Genomic DNA, 17,899 nt, shown 5'->3' with positions numbered 1-17,899 from the left:
AAAAAAAAACACTCCCAGAAAACCCTAGGCAAATTTGCCCCAACAACAATACTTAAGCCATAGAAAAAAAAAAGTTAGTCCTCTACGATAGCAACGATTGATGCTTTAGTTTAGCAATTTGATAGACAAAATAGTTACAGCCCTCTATGTGTTGACATGAAGAAGGAATTATAGTTAGATAACCACAAGAAACCAACCAATCTGGAATTGTTCGGAGAAGGGGTGAAAAGTTTCAGACCTAATAATTCCCCTCCGAATTCAGGGAAGATCTGGCGGTGGGAGAAGAACTAAACCTCTCGAGAGAGAGGGTAGAGAAGTCTGCTGTCGAGAAGGCCACTGAGAAGGCTCCAGGAGAGCAGCTCGCTGAAGAGATCGAGCGGCCTAGATGGAGATGCCAAAAAAGGAGAAACGCTTATTTCCGTGAACAGTGGAAGAAGAACAATTTCATATAGAAGGATGATGCAAGGGAGTAGCCATCCAGAGGGAGAGGATAGAGGCAGAAGAAAGATTTGATACCGCCAGCCAGAATGGCCCGAGAGAAGAACAAGTTGGTGGTTGTCGTGTAGGTAGCAGCCCGAGTCTCCGAGATAGAGACGCCAAAACAAAAAGAGTTCGTTGGTGGTCACAAATTGAGCGGCACCGCTAAACCGCTGTCAAGTGAAGAAAACAAAGGAGTCATCTGTTTGTTCGGCCGAGGGGGAGAGGAAGTATTCAACCGAACAATCCCTCTCCAAATTTATGGATGAAGCGTTTGGCTGAGGTGGAGATATCAACCATTGCCAAACGATTCAATCTCCGAATCAAGGAGATAATTGCCGAGGACGAAGGCGAAGCAGCCAACGTCTGCGTGGCGAGGGGGAGAGAGCTAATGTCACCACACAGCCGCTGTGAAGAGCTGGTGGGAATGGGATGTCATCGGGAGGACGTCGAGAAACCCGCTACCAAAAGACGATGTTGAATGAACAACCGCGGGAAAAGCCAAAGACAATAAGAGAAGATGATGCCTTCTTAAATTAAATGGGAGAAGATCATGAGATGGGGGACGCACAATGGCCGCGAACCGTCGGGTGTTGAAGAATCAGAAATCGGATTGAAGGAGTGACGGGAGGATTCTCACCGTTTGGAAAAGTTTGTGTCGGCTTCAAGTGGAATCTGTCACATGGGAGAAACTGTCACCGGAAAGCTGATACTATGGAAGTAGTCACCGAAAAGAGAACCAACGCTGGTTGATAATCAGTTGGTTGGAGAAGAGAACAGCCATGAAAGGAGAAGATCAACACCCTAGCTGTTGTTGGTGTGGCTGCGTCTGTTATTACTATGGGGATGCAGCAACCAAGGAAGATTGGGAATTGATCAGTAAAATATTTGGAGCTATTGGGAAGGTTTAGACAGCCTAGGAGAAGCTCACCGGACAGAGTGCAGTTCCTCAAGTTCTAAGGAATTGCAAATCAGTTTCTTATTTGAAGAAGATTGAATAATATTCCCAAATGCTTGAAGAATTGCAATAAGACTAAATGTCTTTTGCAAAGATCTGAAGAAGAACCAGATCAATGTTAGTAAGAAAAAAATGAAATGGCTCCTAGATACGAGCTAAAACTGTCTAAGATAGCTTCTCGATATTAGTCAAAACTGTTTGAATTAGCTCATCGACAAGAGTCAACACTGTCTGATTTAGCTCATGGATACGAGCAAAAACTACCTAAGATGACTCCTTGACACGAGTTAAAACTGCCAACCAAAATTGAAGAGCTCCTTGACACGAATTAAAACTGTCTAGAATGGCTCATTGACACGAGTTTAAACCGTAAAAATTTTTTTGAAGAGCTCCTTGAAACGAGTCTAAACTTTCAATGAAGAAAAAATAACTCCTTGGTACGAGTATAAACTATCAATGGTGAATTGAAGAAACTCTATGATACGGGCATAAACTATCAACAAAAATTGAAAAACTCCTGAATACGAGTATAAACTATTTATCAAAGTGAAGATTGTGCAAGTTAAGTTTCAAAAAATCTCGATACTCAACTTGATGAGGAGTGTTGGAATGGAGAAATCAATTAATTGAAGAACAAGAAATCAAGAGATGAAGTTATGGCAAGAATAAAGAAGTGAATCAATTAAAGATTATGCAAAATCAAATAAAAATGATATTAGTATAATTAGAATATATTTTCCATGTATAGATAGAATTAGAGCCTATAAAGGTGGTGTAACCATTGAGAGAAATAACCCAACTCAATCACAATGTAGTTTTAAATTTTCCCCGTCTTTTACTTTCTGCAATAATATTTTATTTTCCGCATTATATTTTCTAACATTTCCAATGCGATCACACACAGAAATCAAATGTCGGGAGCTGAGTGTTGAGATAATCCACCGGCTCCAAGCTCAGGCAGTGGAAGTGGGAAAGTTGAAGAGTTTGGAGGCCTTAGCTCTTACATTTCTGGCCCTGCTGATTCCAACTCTGCTGTCATTTTGATCTCTGATGTTTATGGTAATACTAATAAAAATGTACAACTGTTTTTTCTTGATTTTGTATATATTTTTCCCTGTCCAATCATGTTTGTGTTATGTGCAGGATATGAAGTTGAGGTACTCTCACTGATTAGTTTGCTAGATTTTGCATTATGACAAATGTTGAACCTGTAACTAACTCATGCTTCTTATATTGGCTTGTATGAATGATATAGGAAGGTTGCAGACAAAGTCGGGGCTGCTGGATTTGATCTTCCACAGAGATCCCACTGTGCCCGATCCGAATACGTTTACTGAATGGCTTAAAACTCATGGACCTGTCACTTAGCCTTCTTCTCTCTACGGATTTGATATTTAATTAGTACATAAACTGATAAACAACACTACTTCCACTTTAACAGGATCAAGGATTTGAAGATGCAAAACCAGTTATTGAAGCCCTGAAAAGCAAAGGGATGACCAAGATTGGAGGTGTTGGCTTCTGCTGGGGAGGTTGGTTAGTTACATCTTATTCAGTTGCTGCTACATCTTAATAATTATTCATATTTTGATGAATTTATGACTTCAGCCAAGGTGGCTGTGGAGCTGTCGAAGCATCCTTACATCCTTATCGATACTAGGAGCTGAGATTGATCTCGTGTATCTCCACCAGAGGTTGTCAAGCAATTCGAAGCTGCCTTAAACGCAAAGCCTGAGGTGAAAATTAAAGCTCGAGTCCTTTTGCGTTTGCTTTTCCACTATTCTTATCTATTTCTTGTATGTTTATAGTATATTATTACTCCCTTTCTCTCCAATGGTGCAGGTAGATAGATGGATTGCTTTGTGAAGATATTCGCCGGGTGTTCGCATGGGTATTTTTATTAATTTTTTTCGGTTCGAATTTTAGATTTTCGGATATTTCAATTTTTATGGATCAATTTAGATCGGCATAAATCCAATCCAAAAAGTTGAGCACATGAAGCCCATGCGATTGTAAATTACTGAAAAAACTTGGATTTGAATAATACTCCTACTCCTACTCCTACTATTATTATCCTGATAAACCCTGATTTCAGTTTCAGGGGATTGAGTTCATGATTCTTCCAAATTGGCGGCAAAATCTGTAAGTTCGACCGTATAACTTTTCAATTTCATTCTGGAACTCGCACGATTCTCCATCTAGACCATTTTGCGTCCCCAATTCCACGCATTCAATGCTATTCCGAAGGATCTGCTGCTCCATTTCCAAATCCTATCACAACCCATTTTCCCTCTCCCCAATACTGACGAACCCTTCTCGCAATCCAACCTCTTATTCAGTATATTCGCCCAATTTGAAAACCCTAAGATTAGCTTCGCGAAGAACCATTTCCGCAACTCCGAACAGTCTTGTTTCAGAGAGCTCCACGAATTCGCATATGGATGACTCCAGGAGACCTCCAGTGGTCCCCATTCCGCACCCTGATTCTGCGGGCCGGGCCGAAGTTTTCCGGGCCCTCGAAGCCTCTTTGGGGTCATCATTCAGCTCCGACCCCATAATCCCGGACCCTAACCCTCTGATTATCGTGATTAGCGGTCCTAGTGGTGTAGGAAAAGATGCTGTGATTAAAAGGTTGAGGGAAGTTAGGGAGGATTTGCATTTTGTGGTCACGGCAACTAGCCGGCCTAAACGGGAGGGAGAAGTTGATGGCAAAGATTACTATTTTATGAGTAAAGAGGAGTTTTTGTCGATGATTGAGAAAAATGAGCTGTTGGAGTATGCAATGGTGTATGGGGATTATAAGGGTGTTCCGAAGCAGCAGATTAGGGATTACATGGAGAAAGGGTATGATGTCGTGTTGAGGGTGGATATACAGGGTGCAGCTTATTTGAGGAAGATCTTGAGAGATAATGCTGTTTTTGTGTTTTTGGTGGCCGAGAGTGAGGAGGCGCTGGTGAAGAGATTGATAGGTAGGAAGACAGAGACGGTGGAGGCTTTGCTGATGAGAGTTGCATCGGCTAAGGAGGAGCTGAAGCATGTGAAGGATTTCGATTATGTGGTTGTGAATAAGGAGGGTGAGCTGGAGGGTTCGGTGAAGTTGATGGAATCCATCATTGATGCGGAGAAGGCGAAGGTGCAGCAGCGTAGAGCAGTGGTTTAGATATGGAATTTTGGCGATTAGGTCGGTATGGTTCCTGCTTTGAACTTACTGGCACAGTTTGCCGATATGGTGATAATGTCGTAATAATTTATTGGTTATCTTTGTTGGTTATTGGTATACTCCCTCCGTCCACCATTTAAAGAGCCATTTTGACTCGGCACGGGTTTTAAGAAATTGTTTGACTTTGTGAAGAAGAGTAAAGGCAGAAAGTGAGTGGAATGTGGGACCCATTTAAAGTATTAGTTTTATATTAGATTATGAGTGTAAAAAGTTGGTGGATCGTGGAACAAACCAAAATGGCAAAAGGGTTTTTTAAATGGTGGACGGAGGGAGTATTATGCTACTTTGTGAGGTTTTTGCTTGTGAAACTAATCACAATTGATTTAGTATTATGCTAATTTGCAAGGTCTTTGCTTGTGATTTGTGAAACTATTGATTTGTCATTTCAAATCAAATATCTTGCTGCTGATATCATAGTTGCCAATATAGGTTGATTTAGTTGTTTCACCACTAAATAACTTGGTGACTGTTTCTTAGGATAATGGAGATTCTGTGTTTTTTTATCTTTTAATGAAAGTAATGTTGGAATCATTGTGTTAGTGTTATGAAGTTATTGGCGCAAATTCGTTCAAGGTTCCCCGATTTTGGTTAGAAAGGCGTACAATATTTTGATTTATGGACAAAAGACTGATTTTTGTAATTTAAGAGGTTAAGAGGGCTAGTGAGAGAGTGATAGATGCCATTAAAGGTAAGGTTGTTTTCACTTCTTTGATTTCGGGTCTATTAAACTATGTGAATGTATATCATATGCATTCTAGAGCTGATTTTAATTCTTTAATGTTGTTTCTTGAAGGCAATCAAGGTTGTGTCTTTTGATGGATCTTCCAGTTCTGATCAAATGAAGGCCAATTTTGTAGTTCTCATCATGGAAATGCACGGTTTCGAAAGGGGACTTATTCGAGCATAGAAAAGGGGATATATCACTATCAAGCTCATCATAACATGGACTGTAAGCTTTCTGATGCCATATTACAAGTTCTTCAAGACTAGAGTAGTTATTGATTTCTTCTTCCTTGAGTATGGTTGAAAATTGAAATTGTGCTACATGAGTAATTTTGATTTGTTAGAGTAGCCTCAGACTGCAACAGTTTGTTATGAAATTTTATGTTGTTGAGTTGGCTGATGCTGACAAAAGGAAAGTGGATAGATTCTTGAAATTGATTTTGTTTATCCAATATTGTACTTGTATTTAGTTAGAGGTTTCCATTTAGTGGATTGTGTCAATATTTAGTACTCAATGAAACAAAACTAGAACTAGAAGTATGAAAGATTGTTGACAAAATTTATTTTCAGGAATTTGAATTTTGAATCACATTTCAATGAAAAACTAATATACTACTAGTACTAGATAAGACCACAATGAATTGGGCTAGCCACAATTCTTTGCAAATTTACATTGCATTTGTGTGGCAATTGATTAAATTATTACTACTACTTTTTAGAAAGATGAATTCATTTCTAAGAACTTGCATATCTTTCCATAATTGTACTCCCTTTTAGTACCAACTAAATCGATACAGACAAGCAATAAACCTTAACACACCACATATATAATAATCTATTGGCCAAACAAACAAAATTCTAGAAACATCTTTTTTAGCAAACGTAATTAGAGAAAACAGCAGTGCATTTAAGTGTGGAGGATTTTAAAAGATTTCACTTTTCTTGATTTTAGGTTTATTTGAATTGGTCCATTTTCCATAAAATGATAGGGCATTCTGTTTTACTCTAGTAAGCCAAATTATGAATTCATGATACTTGATCGGTTTAATTGACGGCCTTTTTTAAAATTTATGTAAACCAAATATATGTCATCTCATTTTCTTGTACTCAAAGAAATAATAAGTAAATGATGAGACAGAGACCCATATCTATAGCAGCCTTTAGCTTGACACAAATAGACTTGGTGTTATTGAATCGTAGAAGCCATGGCCAACTCATGTACCACAAAATTACACAATTATTGTTATTCACTAATCCAAGAATTAGTCAATAATTGAATATAGTAATTATAACAAAAATCTACACAGCCTAATCTACGATTATAAGATACTATAATATAATTTCAAGTTGACATGGCTTTAAGTACAAAATAAAGAAAATTTGGCTAACATTCTCGTAATCTTTAACTAACATCCACTCAAAATTAGTTGACTTATGCTGGAATAACTTTGGAATTTACAACTTGTATTTATGTATTTGAACGTTTATTTATAAAACAAAAAAAAGTTTCAAGTAGATTTAAAAAACTGTGTGTATTAGGGGTCAAATTACTGCTTAAATAATAATCAATTGAACATAACTTACTTAGGCATGGAATATGGCAACAGCTCTCCACTTTAGGCCATTAATTAAGGAAATTAACGATGCCTTATATTTCATGATTTTTGGATTACTAAATATAGATACACTGATACACATATTGCATTTAGGAAATGTTAGTCAATTACGAAAATTCATATAACTAAATAGAGAAAATTATTTTTTGCAATCTTTTATATAGCAAATTTTATCTAACTTTTTTCCCCTTCAACCAATTTCAAGAGATATGCATGAATTATACTAGTGTTTTTATGGTGAAACTGAATAGACTTCCCTTGTTACAAGATATATGCATGAATTAAACGATCACAACATCTCATTTTACCAGGTCAGGTTTGGTCCTAAGGGTCGACTGATCCAACCAACGTCTCATGACAACCGAAAAATTCTATTAAATTCGGTCTTTGGAGTTGTTGTCGTTCCTACTGTATGACAACATTGCTCTGATCTTTAGAGTTGTGGTTCATTTCCATTCATTCTCTATTACAACGACGAATGTCACACCGTGTTTGCCTTTCAACACCAACAACTACCTTTTTCAATGTATCTGAACCCACAATCGAGTTCCCATCGGTGTGCAAATGACTTGCAACGTGCATGTCTATAAAAAAAAATCATGAATGCAAACAATGAAACACAGAAATTTAAAATGAAAGCATAAAGAGACCCGTCTTAACCGTTATCTTTCCTCATTTGAAATGTATTTATTCAGAAAACGTGCACTCTAAGTTCAATCACATTTCACCCTATCTATATATAAACACAAGTAGAAGAATTCAACCAAAAAAAAAGAAGAAAACATTCATATCTATCAACTTGATTGAAAACATTCTCATCTTCCCAAACTAAAACCCCCAAAATTCTCAAACAAACAAACAAAAAGCAGCATGAATCACAACTCTTCACCTAGTGAAAGCCAAGGCAGCGTCCATCTCCACATTTTTGAGCTCACCAACACCCCAACCACCAGCCTCGACACGAAAGCCAGCAGCGCCACCGACGCCTCCTCCTCCCTTTCCTCTGCCCGGGCGCCAGAGAAGCAGCTGACCCTCTTCGCACTCCGCCTGGCCGTGCTGGAAAAAACCGCCTCTGGCATCGGCACGCTTGGCTTCATCTGGGCCACCGTAGTCCTCCTTGGCGGCTTCGCCATTACCCTCGACAAGACCGACTTCTGGTTCATCACTATCATCCTCCTCATCGAGGGCACCCGCATCTTCAGCCGCAGCCACGAGCTCGAGCTCCAGCAACAAGCCACATGGTCCATCACCGAAGCCGGCATTTCCACCTTCCGAGCCATCAAAACCGCCTTTTCGTCATCACGAACCGCCAAGCATCGCACAGCAAGGCAGCTACGAAGCGATTGGGGGGAGAAACGCCCCCCCACGAGGATGTGGACGAGCTCTGAGGTACCGTTGCTCTCCTACGGGAAATGGATGTTTATATCAACAAATGTCAGCAGAGTCCTCCACTGGCTGCAGCTCGCTTCCGCTGTTTCATGCGTGGTTCTGTCGATGATCAAGCTCGTCCACCGTGACTTTGGGGACATGGAGAAGGACAATTCGGATAAAAGGAACCGGGAATCGGCCTTGATCATATTCTACTCTTTATCCCTATCTGAAGCTCTGTTGTTTCTGCTCGAGAAAGCCTATTGGGAATGGAAGCTCACCTTCGACTCTTTGTTGGAAATCGTTAACAAAGAGTGTGAGTTGGGAGATTCCGGTCTGATTTCGATCCGGAGATTCTTTTACGATGCATATTCAAAATGCATTAACGGGAGTGTCTTCGATGGATTGAAAATGGACATGGTCTCCTTCGCCATGGAGCTTCTAAGCTCCAACTCCCCTGATGAGAATCTCATCGGGGCAAGAATCTTGAGGAGATTCGCGACCAGCTCGCGTTTCTCCCAAGATACCCTGCAGAAGATCGGGATCAATCTCCCTGTGGTGGAAAGGCTGGTGGAGATGTTAAACTGGAAGGATGAAGAAGAGGAAGAGATCAGATACTCCGCCGCGAAGATCTTGTCCGAGCTAGCTAGCAAGAAGCATAATTCTCAGAGGATTGCCGGGATTGCAGGGGCGCTCGAGTCTATCTCTTGCTTGCTGCATCGCTCACGCGACCATGGCCGTGTAACTGACCAGATATCCGAGAAGAAGAAGAAGAGAGGCCAGGGCCACGGCCGGCCGTGGTCGTTCAACAACGTAGGACTCGAGGTCTTGAAGAAGCTAGCTCGTGATCATGACATATGTGGCAAGATCGGCAACACAAAAGGGCTGCTGCCGAAGATCATAGACTTCGCCCACGCGGACGAGAGCCTGCTGAGGGGGCCTTCGTCGGAGACTGCCACAGTGAAGCTGTCCATGCAGGTGCTGAAGATGCTGGCGAGCACGGCTGGGGCGGCCGGGAGGCAGCTGAGGAGGGAGATCTCCGAGATTGTTTTGACGATTGGTTACATCAGAGATGTGTTGAGGTATGGTGACAGGCACCCTGAGCTTCAGATTCTGGGGATTGAGATACTGACTAGCTTGGCGATCGAGGAGGACGCGACGGAGAGGATCGGAGCCACCGGAGGGGTCGTGAAGGAGCTGTTTAGGATCTTTTCCAACGACAGCATACCAGAGGAGCAGCAGCATGTTCGTGCTGCTGCAGGCGAGGCTCTCGCGATGCTGGCGTTGGAGAGTGACAGCACCTGCAGGGGTATACTAAAGCTCGGCCTCAATGAGCGCCTCGTAACGGCAGTGGAGACGCCACTACTTCAGGTTAATGCAGCCAGGATTCTCAGAAATCTCTTTGCTTTTAGTGGAATTGACTGCTTTCACCACCTCAAGAGCCTCACTGCTGCTGCACCAACTGTGAGTATATTAACATCATCCACCTTATTGCAACCTAAATTCCTCAATTTTCAAGAAATTGGAGAATGCTAACTCAGTGTAGAGTGTTGACAGATTCTTGAAGCCATCATGAGAGAGGAGGGGAAGCTTCTGGAGGTGATGATTGGAGCAGCATCATGCATGTTCAAGTTCATGGATCATCAAGAATCAAGAAGCATGTTCAAGAGAGTTGGGATTAGAGAGATGGACCTTCCGAATCGGCTGTTCTTGATCCTAAGCAAGTATCAGCAGCCTTGTATCAAGGTTCCCAGCATGAGAAGGTACACCATAGAGCTGGCCATCTGGCTGATGAAAGAGGAGAGAGAGAACGTGAGGGCCTTCCGAGGTCTGGGGTTGGCGAGGGAGCTCGAGTCCGTGACAGAGACAACGTCGGAGCTCGAGAGCTTCAACATTTTCTCTGGAACAGTTGGCCTCTGCAGGCATAAAATGACCATGCTTGCACTTGTTGAATCTGCAATGAAGCTGTTAGAGGGATGACAACAATACAAGCGCATTTTTTCATTCTTGATATTTATGTGTATATATATAATTATATATAATGTGCAACAATTATTTCAAGATCGATTAGAAGTCAAACAAATTTGCATCATCTGTACAAAGACTTTGAAAGAATATTCAACCAATAGATACAACAAATGACACCATTTTTATCATCACATTTCAGAGTGGTAACTGTGTGGAGGTTTGCTTCAAATGCTAAACTATAAATCATCTGTTTCTGAAGATATCCCAGCGACGCAACAAACCGTCTATGATATTGGCTGTCGGGTTTTTCTCGACCTCTACGGTGACTTTCGTCCGGTCAGCCATGTCGACATCAGACTGCCTGCGATTATCCGGCGGTGCATCAATCTGAGACGTCGTTTATTCTTGCTTGGGATGTGGGGCACCCGCATTGCTTACAGTACTTGTGTCAGCCTTCGGCGTGTCATCACTAGGAGAGCAAGTTTAAGAATGTTCTGCTTCGGAAGATGGTGGATTTTGAGAAGAAGTCTCTGGTTGTAAGATTGTGCCTTCTGCTTCGTGTTTTGGTGCCGGTTCTAGGTTAGGGGGAGAACTGCTGCCAACGCCCGATGATGGTTCTTTTGAGTCCTTCAACGACTCGAATATGGCCACCATCAACATCTACCGGTTTGAGCAATATCAGCAACGAAGCTTTTAATATGTTAATAAAGGAGAACTCAAATCTATGGATATTGCTTGCATATACCCTTTCTTCTTCTTCAACATTGCTTGGAAATTCTGCCAACATATCAAGAGAGTACTCGACATATTCGTCGTCGTCTACTGATCCAGGCCCAAGCGAGCCATGAGGACTATCTCTCGAGAATTCAAGGCTTATCATGTTAGAAGTCGATGGCTGAGCATCGGAGCTCCGACTCTCCACCTGCAGAAGAAACGTGAAACGCATGATTCAGGTTGTACAACAGAACACTGCATTTCCGACTCCGAAGTTAGTTCATTAGGCCATGCTATACTTTACTGTATGAAAATTACAACGTGATCCCCATACTATCTTTTTCCTTTTTTCAAAAAAAAAAAACAAAACCATTTGAGACGGACAATTTGCTTTTTCGACGACTTGTAGTAGTCCTAAGCCGTCTCCTCTTCGTAATGGGGAGAGCTCATTTGAGTCCCTTCCCTCCTTGGAGGAGGTGGCTTTATATGGATGAATACCTCTCTATAGAAGAGTTCCATTTCTCCACTCAGAAATGAAATACAAAGTTCAAACTATATTGGTACTTCCTTCAGCATTCAATTCGATAGAGCAAAATCATGTAGTAAAGCACAAACACGAACAACTCAACAGATACAATGTTAAGTGCAAGAAAACATCTGAAAAAAAGCAAGCTCTGGTTTTCAGACAGCTACCTCAGAGTCAGGTTGATTATCTTTGGACGAGATATCTGCCGGAACCTGGAATATAACAACATACCAGTCAGCCATCACCACCAGATAACCTAAAATAGACTGCAAATACATGGAAATTTAGTAATCAACTCATGAGATGGTTTGTATCAGTTCTTCCTTGCCCGAGAAAGTTTGTAAACATAATTTTTGACACCTCAAAAACTGTAACTTACCACAGTCGCACTCATAGGCCTCCTGGAGCGAAGTTGCCTGATGGCATCCTCAGTGCTAGTAGCTGGTGGACCTGCATAAGACGAAACATGAACCAGTGCACGTCTGCTAAAAAAATGACCCTATAACTGAAAAGCATCAACACGATACGTACCAGAAGGTGAACCCAATAATTCATCTGAAAGCTCCAAATCCTGGACCGTGCTCCATCTACCCTGAAGGTTTCGAAATTAACAAAAAAAAGGATGATCGACATCAATTCAAGTTTAGTCAAAATGAAAGGAGAATAAAGTTTGAAGAAAAGCAAGCAATATACCCTGGGGAAATAGTCGTTACTCAAGTCGAAGTAGGTACTTCCTCCTTCATCCACGGGTGGTTGTAATACATTGTTGAAAAAAATACTTATAGAATCAAAATAAAACTGAGGGCGGGGAGAGTTGTGATCCCCCTCGAACTTTATAATATTCTTGTCTCCCTGTGGATCAATTTTTTTGTAAATATAGAGATACAAATGCAATAAATCAAAAAGTAACTGAAGATATTCTGGACAATGTTACAACCACAATGAGCATGATATCAATCAACAAAACTATGTATGAAGCAAAACATAGAAAAGGAAAAAGATTTCACAAGGTGGGATTATTACCACATAAGCATCGAAAACACGATCAGAGTGATGGGGTTGTATAAAATCATCTTCGATGGCATGGCCAAACAGAACTGGGACAAAGCTAGATTTTGCAACCTGAAGATGAGATAAGAGTTCCAGTTGGGTAAGTCTAGAAAATACATGGTAAAATGTCGCGTTTTGTTATAACATCTGGTAACGTTGCTGAATTTTCTATTTTTAACAAAGCCTCATGTTGGCACTGTTACTGAAACGAATCTTCTAAAGAACAATTTGCAGAGGTCAAGGAAGATACTATATTTAACTAAACAATGCACTTGATTAGAAAAATGGATGTATCAGAATTACAATGGTGTAAGACATAAGCAATTTGAAATGAATGTTCAGATACGATACCTTAATTGTGTTCAGCTCCATAATGTCGAATTTTGCCTTCCTCTGGATAGCTTTTCTCATATACTGGATGGCAAACTTAACCTACAATAAGAGAACAGCCGAAGAGAAGCCTGATCAGTGAAAGGAAGAAGGTAAAATGTTTAGGATTCTTGACTGATTCTAAGTCTTGATCAATAAACTGGTCAGCTTACGGTGAATTTGGGGAGCCGAACTTTGTATGTATCAACCAGTTCCATCATCAAATCAACCAAATCAGAAAAGGGGCTATCCAAAACCATTCCTGCAATTGAAGGATCCTCAGCTCCATACATCAAGCTGAAAGAAGAAAATATTTTCCAAGTTAACAAGTGGAAATCTAGACAATCTGAGAGCTAGAGCAAAGAATGACGCAATGATATTTAGACTTTACAAATTTAAACAACCAGAATATGGAATTTAACTAGATGGCCAGAAATGCTATCATTTTCTTTCTTATTCTGTAGCAGTGTCAAGCAAAGACATTGAGGAGCTTTTGTCACACAAATATCACATTCCAAGTTACTATTATGATTCTTCCTTTTTACAAGTAACCACAAAAGATCAGGTAAATACAAAGACACGTGTGTAAACCGCCCATCCAAACCCCCTCCCCCCCAAAAAAAGGAGAGAAAGTGAGGAACAATGAAAATTATGGGGGAAATTGAAAATCCCCAGGACTGAACAATGTAAATAATATGCATCAGAAAGAGTTCCGTCCCACCAAACTTCATTGTTAGTGGACATAGGAGATATAAAGGAATGAGAGCATAGTTTTAATACATAAGATACTCATATATAAGCATCACTAGACTAGGGAATGAAAGAGTATAATGACCTAGTAACAGCACCCATGGAGCGGCCCCACAATCCAATTAAAGAAACATTTCCATCTTCACGTAGATAATTAACCACAGCTTTGAGATCATCTTTCTGCAAATAGAAGACCAAATTAGGCTCAGAGAGATTTTGTATCTAAACTTGACTAATAGAACCATAGAACAAGAAAATAACCAGAAACATTTCCTAGTAAATCTCTGATATGTCCAAATTTACTATGTTCTTCCAATATTAATCGTTATATGTTTGACCAACGATTTGCTAAGGGCATATATAGCATCCCCAAACACTATTCACTTTAAGTTCTCTCATTATTCTTGGATGCATTATCATCTCTCTTCCTCATTGATAATGCCAATCCACAAAGTCTCACACTTTACAACACAAAATTCCAGACGGACAAGGCCGCTTAAAAACCACATCTTTTCCAAAGAAATAAAATGGACTTAATAGTTATAGCTTATAAGGGTAAAGGGCTAACATGGCTGCTCAATTCAGTTCTTGGTGTAATCGGTCCCAATTTAAACAGTAAAATGCAGTAAAAATTCGAAGAAAAAAGTCCATTCCAAAAAAATGGATCTTGTAATAGATATACAATTATATAATTGAGATGAGCAAAACCCTGAAAAATAGCCAATGATAATGAAAGATAGAAAACATGCTAAGTTTAGACCACCTCCATTCTAAAATATTTTTAATGGACTATATGCAGTGGCACTAGAATGAGGTCGGAAAAAACGAGCAGAGATGATATGACTTTCAGTCTTTCAGACCACTTACCTCATTCCAACCCAAAGTAACATGCTCTCCGCCTGATAGTCCAGAACCAGAGAAGTCAAGAGTAAAAACTGTGATGTTCGATGGCAACAATATAACAGCAGCTTCACAGGCATCTGTACGGCAACCACTGAAGATAGTCCAAGACAAAGAGCTAATTCGTGAATAGAATTGGAATAAAGTGGGAAAGTTATATGTGAAGCTTCCACATGATATGCTGAGTGTCATATAAAAAGTGAGAACTGCTTCATCAAGATATGTGACAATTCACTAAATGTGCGCTCATAACTCAAACCCAATCATTATAGTGTTTAGTTGTGCCTACCTGTCAGTACTATAAAGTTTTAATACATACGCCAATTCACCTCTCTCCTCAACACGTTCAAACTTACAAGGAAAAGTTTCAATAAATTTACTGTGCGTCGTCTAGACGATAGCATGCTAAACATACACAATCTGAGTATAACAAAGATCAAGGAAATGGCTATAGCTAAAGCCCAAGATCAAGCAGAGCTTATGGCAGAGGGAACAGTAAAGTTGAGCCGGATATATAAAAGGGGACAACCAATTATCTTCGTTAATAGAACCCATAACTACCCAGCTGGATAAGTTTAGTTGTTTAAAGAATCTTAAACAGCACATTTTTGGCCATAATGAAAATGAACTTATCTATCATAACCTTAACTACAATAGCATAAAATTCAAACAAGTCCAATAACCCTGATGAAAGGGTTCCAGAACTTTCACCAGAAGACTTCTCCAGTTAGCAGAATAACTAACCTATTTCCATGACAGTAGATTACACAGGGCAGTGTCTTTCCTTCAGGAGGGACAACGGGCATGTAATGGCTACATAGCAGAACATCTCCTCGACTATTTTTAACCTGCGAGACAAATGCATCATTTTGTCTCAGTAAATGTTTCTGGATTGGGGAGAAAACATAGAAAGTCACACCCAATACCAACCTATCAACCACGACCTAAAATACCAGTTTCGAAACATATGATCCTTCAAGAAAAAGATCACAAGGAAGAAATGAAAAAAGACAAATTGATAAGTGACCAATGAGAAAGGTAACGAGGAAGAAAAATATTTTACTTAATCATACATTAGTTCCCTAAGTGTTTCAGGGTCCATCTAAACCTCCCAAAATGAGGAAGAATAACAAATCTAATGTTACAAGAAAATCCAGCAGGAAATTAATTTTATACCCAATAGCAAGATGTTGGCATGACATCAAGAAATAGTAAGAAAGCCCGGTAGCAGCAGATATAGCATGTAGTACATAGGCAAGTATGTCGGCGAGAGCCAATCTAAGGGAAGCATATAAAAATCTAAAACTAGTGGTGATAGACACAATGCTGGCAGCAAGGAAACTGATGTGGTATGACTGGCTATGAATGAGAACAGCTTACCTCCAAATCTTTCCTCTGGTACCACTTCCCTTTTAGCAAAAATTCTTCATCTAATAAATCATTTTTTGGATTGTATTCAGCTCTGCTATCCAGATAAAGGAAGACGAGTCAGTTGGTTAGTAGTACATCATATAAACTAGAGAAAACAGAAAAAGTAGTTCAGTCATAAAGATACTGCAGCCATTATTACATTTAGAACCAGTTGCAATCTCATTTTCATATATTAATAATTTAGTATGATACATAAATGTGTGATATCTTATTCTTCAACTAAAACACACTGCACTATCTGTAAGCGGGTCTGATGCAGGACCTGAATCAGACCCTCTCAAACAATGGTCACATAAAAAGAAACACCTTTGAATGCTCCTTCATGCAAATCCAAATTAGGTATTACAGTTGACCGAGTAGTTAAACTTATGAAATTATGTTTGACAATGGAAAAACGGCCTGAACTCTGTCAAGGATTATTCTTTAATCAAGATTAATATGAAGATTTGAATCACAATTAAAGGTTTCAATCGAACCAGCAAACAGCCCCAATAAATCATTCTTACTCTGAGAAGTACAAGATCAAAGACTTCAAACTTCAGCTGATAAAACACATTATCCTAACTAGCTAACCAATTTTATAAAGAGCAGGAAAAACTTCTGCAACATATAAAGCTGCAACACAGAATTAAACAACCCCAATTCAGATATAGAAATTTCGCAAATACCTAACAATAACTTCACCAAATACAAATATAAGATCAAAGCAAAATAAGGAAAATAAATCATATTAGTAAAAATTACTGAAAAGGAAATAAAATTCACACAAAAGTGGGATATAAAATTCCCACTAATAAAAATGCACACTAAATTCGGAAGTAAATCCAAGCTCACACAGTACATGAAAATAACCAAAATTCACACCAGACTTTGCAAATGATTCATTAAACAAACACATAAACTAGTGTAAATTTTCCAGATTTGATTTTTCTCACCTGGGCGGTCGTATAATGAAGTTGATGAGCTGTTCCATTAGAGATTCAAGCAATCAAGATCTTTCCTGACCACCCCCTACTTCTCGAATTATACGAAATAAATCATGCAAATGGAACAGAAATAATGAAATACATGTATATGTGTCTATGTATATCGTCACATATTTAAAAAAAGGCTCAAAAAGCTGCACGGTTTCTTATATTTCTTCTCAAAAGAGAGAAAAAGACTGGATTCCGCCAATCGGCTCTTCAGAATTTTTTTTGTTATTGAAATCTGTAAAAAATAAAGAAAAAGGAAAAAAGCATGAAGTTTTAGGTTATTACAATTTGACCTTGCAAGTTTCCTCTATTTATGTTTAAGGAACTACATTTTGTACACAAAATTATCTCAAACGAAACATTGACAATTTAAACTAATTTGAGGTTATTAAATAAATATTTATGTTTTGTTATCTGAAGAGCCTCGACGAGCAGCTCCACCGGCATCTCATCCACGCAGAGAGAGATGACGAGGCGGAACAAGAAATAATAAGTGGGCAGCGGCGACGTCTGGAATACGGCGGCGGCTTCTCGGCGTGGAGGTAGCCACCGTAAATGAAGAAAGATTGAGATGGTGAGTGAGGAGAGAGATTGAGCTGGAGAAGTCACCCACCACTTTTTATTTTTTCTTTATTTACTTAATTAAAAAGAGTTTAGTTGGCAATATAATACTACTACTATATTGACACGTTATTTCTACTTTTAAAATGGACTTTCACATTTTATTTCTTTACTTTTATTATTCCATATAAAACAAGTAAAAATTTGTTGATTGTTTCTTTACTTTTATTATTCTTTATGGTTCAATTCTTTATAATCTTTAGTCGCACATTTTTCTTTATTCGTACTATATCT

The 17,899-nt window shown here is 39.3% G+C and overlaps 3 protein-coding genes across 13 annotated transcripts; 2 read left to right on the top strand and 1 right to left on the bottom strand.

Annotated features, from left to right (window-relative positions):
• Positions 1–3,127: 3,127 nt before the first annotated feature.
• Positions 3,128–5,812, top strand: LOC121783513 (guanylate kinase 2, chloroplastic/mitochondrial-like). Of its 11 annotated transcripts, none has more exons than XM_042181620.1 (2): positions 3,128–3,326; positions 3,537–5,812. In XM_042181620.1, exon 2 carries the CDS (start codon positions 3,669–3,671, stop codon positions 4,593–4,595), a length of 927 nt encoding a protein of 308 aa, XP_042037554.1. In that variant the 5' UTR covers positions 3,128–3,326; positions 3,537–3,668; the 3' UTR covers positions 4,596–5,812. The 11 variants fall into 11 exon arrangements, 9 of the variants coding, with proteins under 9 accessions (XP_042037554.1, XP_042037542.1, XP_042037603.1 ...); XM_042181608.1 differs by having other exon boundaries at positions 3,531–5,812; XR_006046591.1 differs by lacking the exon at positions 3,128–3,326 and having other exon boundaries at positions 3,345–5,343; positions 5,513–5,812.
• A 1,871-nt stretch (positions 5,813–7,683) lies between these two features.
• Positions 7,684–10,437, top strand: LOC121783495. Its single transcript, XM_042181588.1, has 2 exons — positions 7,684–9,826; positions 9,920–10,437. Exons 1-2 carry the CDS (start codon positions 7,865–7,867, stop codon positions 10,340–10,342), a joined length of 2,385 nt encoding a protein of 794 aa, XP_042037522.1. The 5' UTR covers positions 7,684–7,864; the 3' UTR covers positions 10,343–10,437.
• LOC121783503 lies at positions 10,407–17,666 on the bottom strand. The gene is made up of 14 exons (XM_042181599.1): positions 17,006–17,666; positions 16,020–16,101; positions 15,384–15,487; positions 14,607–14,733; positions 13,825–13,919; positions 13,163–13,286; positions 12,972–13,052; positions 12,594–12,692; positions 12,264–12,422; positions 12,102–12,162; positions 11,950–12,020; positions 11,738–11,782; positions 11,076–11,252; positions 10,407–10,990 (listed from the first exon to the last, which is right to left on the bottom strand). The coding sequence occupies exons 1-14, from the start codon at positions 17,041–17,043 to the stop codon at positions 10,814–10,816; spliced, it is 1,440 nt and encodes a 479-aa protein (XP_042037533.1). The 5' UTR covers positions 17,044–17,666; the 3' UTR covers positions 10,407–10,813.
• Between the last annotated feature and the right edge of the window lie 233 nt (positions 17,667–17,899).

Source organism: Salvia splendens, chromosome 2 (genome assembly GCF_004379255.2).
Source record: "Salvia splendens isolate huo1 chromosome 2, SspV2, whole genome shotgun sequence".
Classification (NCBI taxonomy): Eukaryota; Viridiplantae; Streptophyta; class Magnoliopsida; order Lamiales; family Lamiaceae; genus Salvia; species Salvia splendens.
This window is presented reverse-complemented; position numbering and strand designations above follow the sequence as displayed.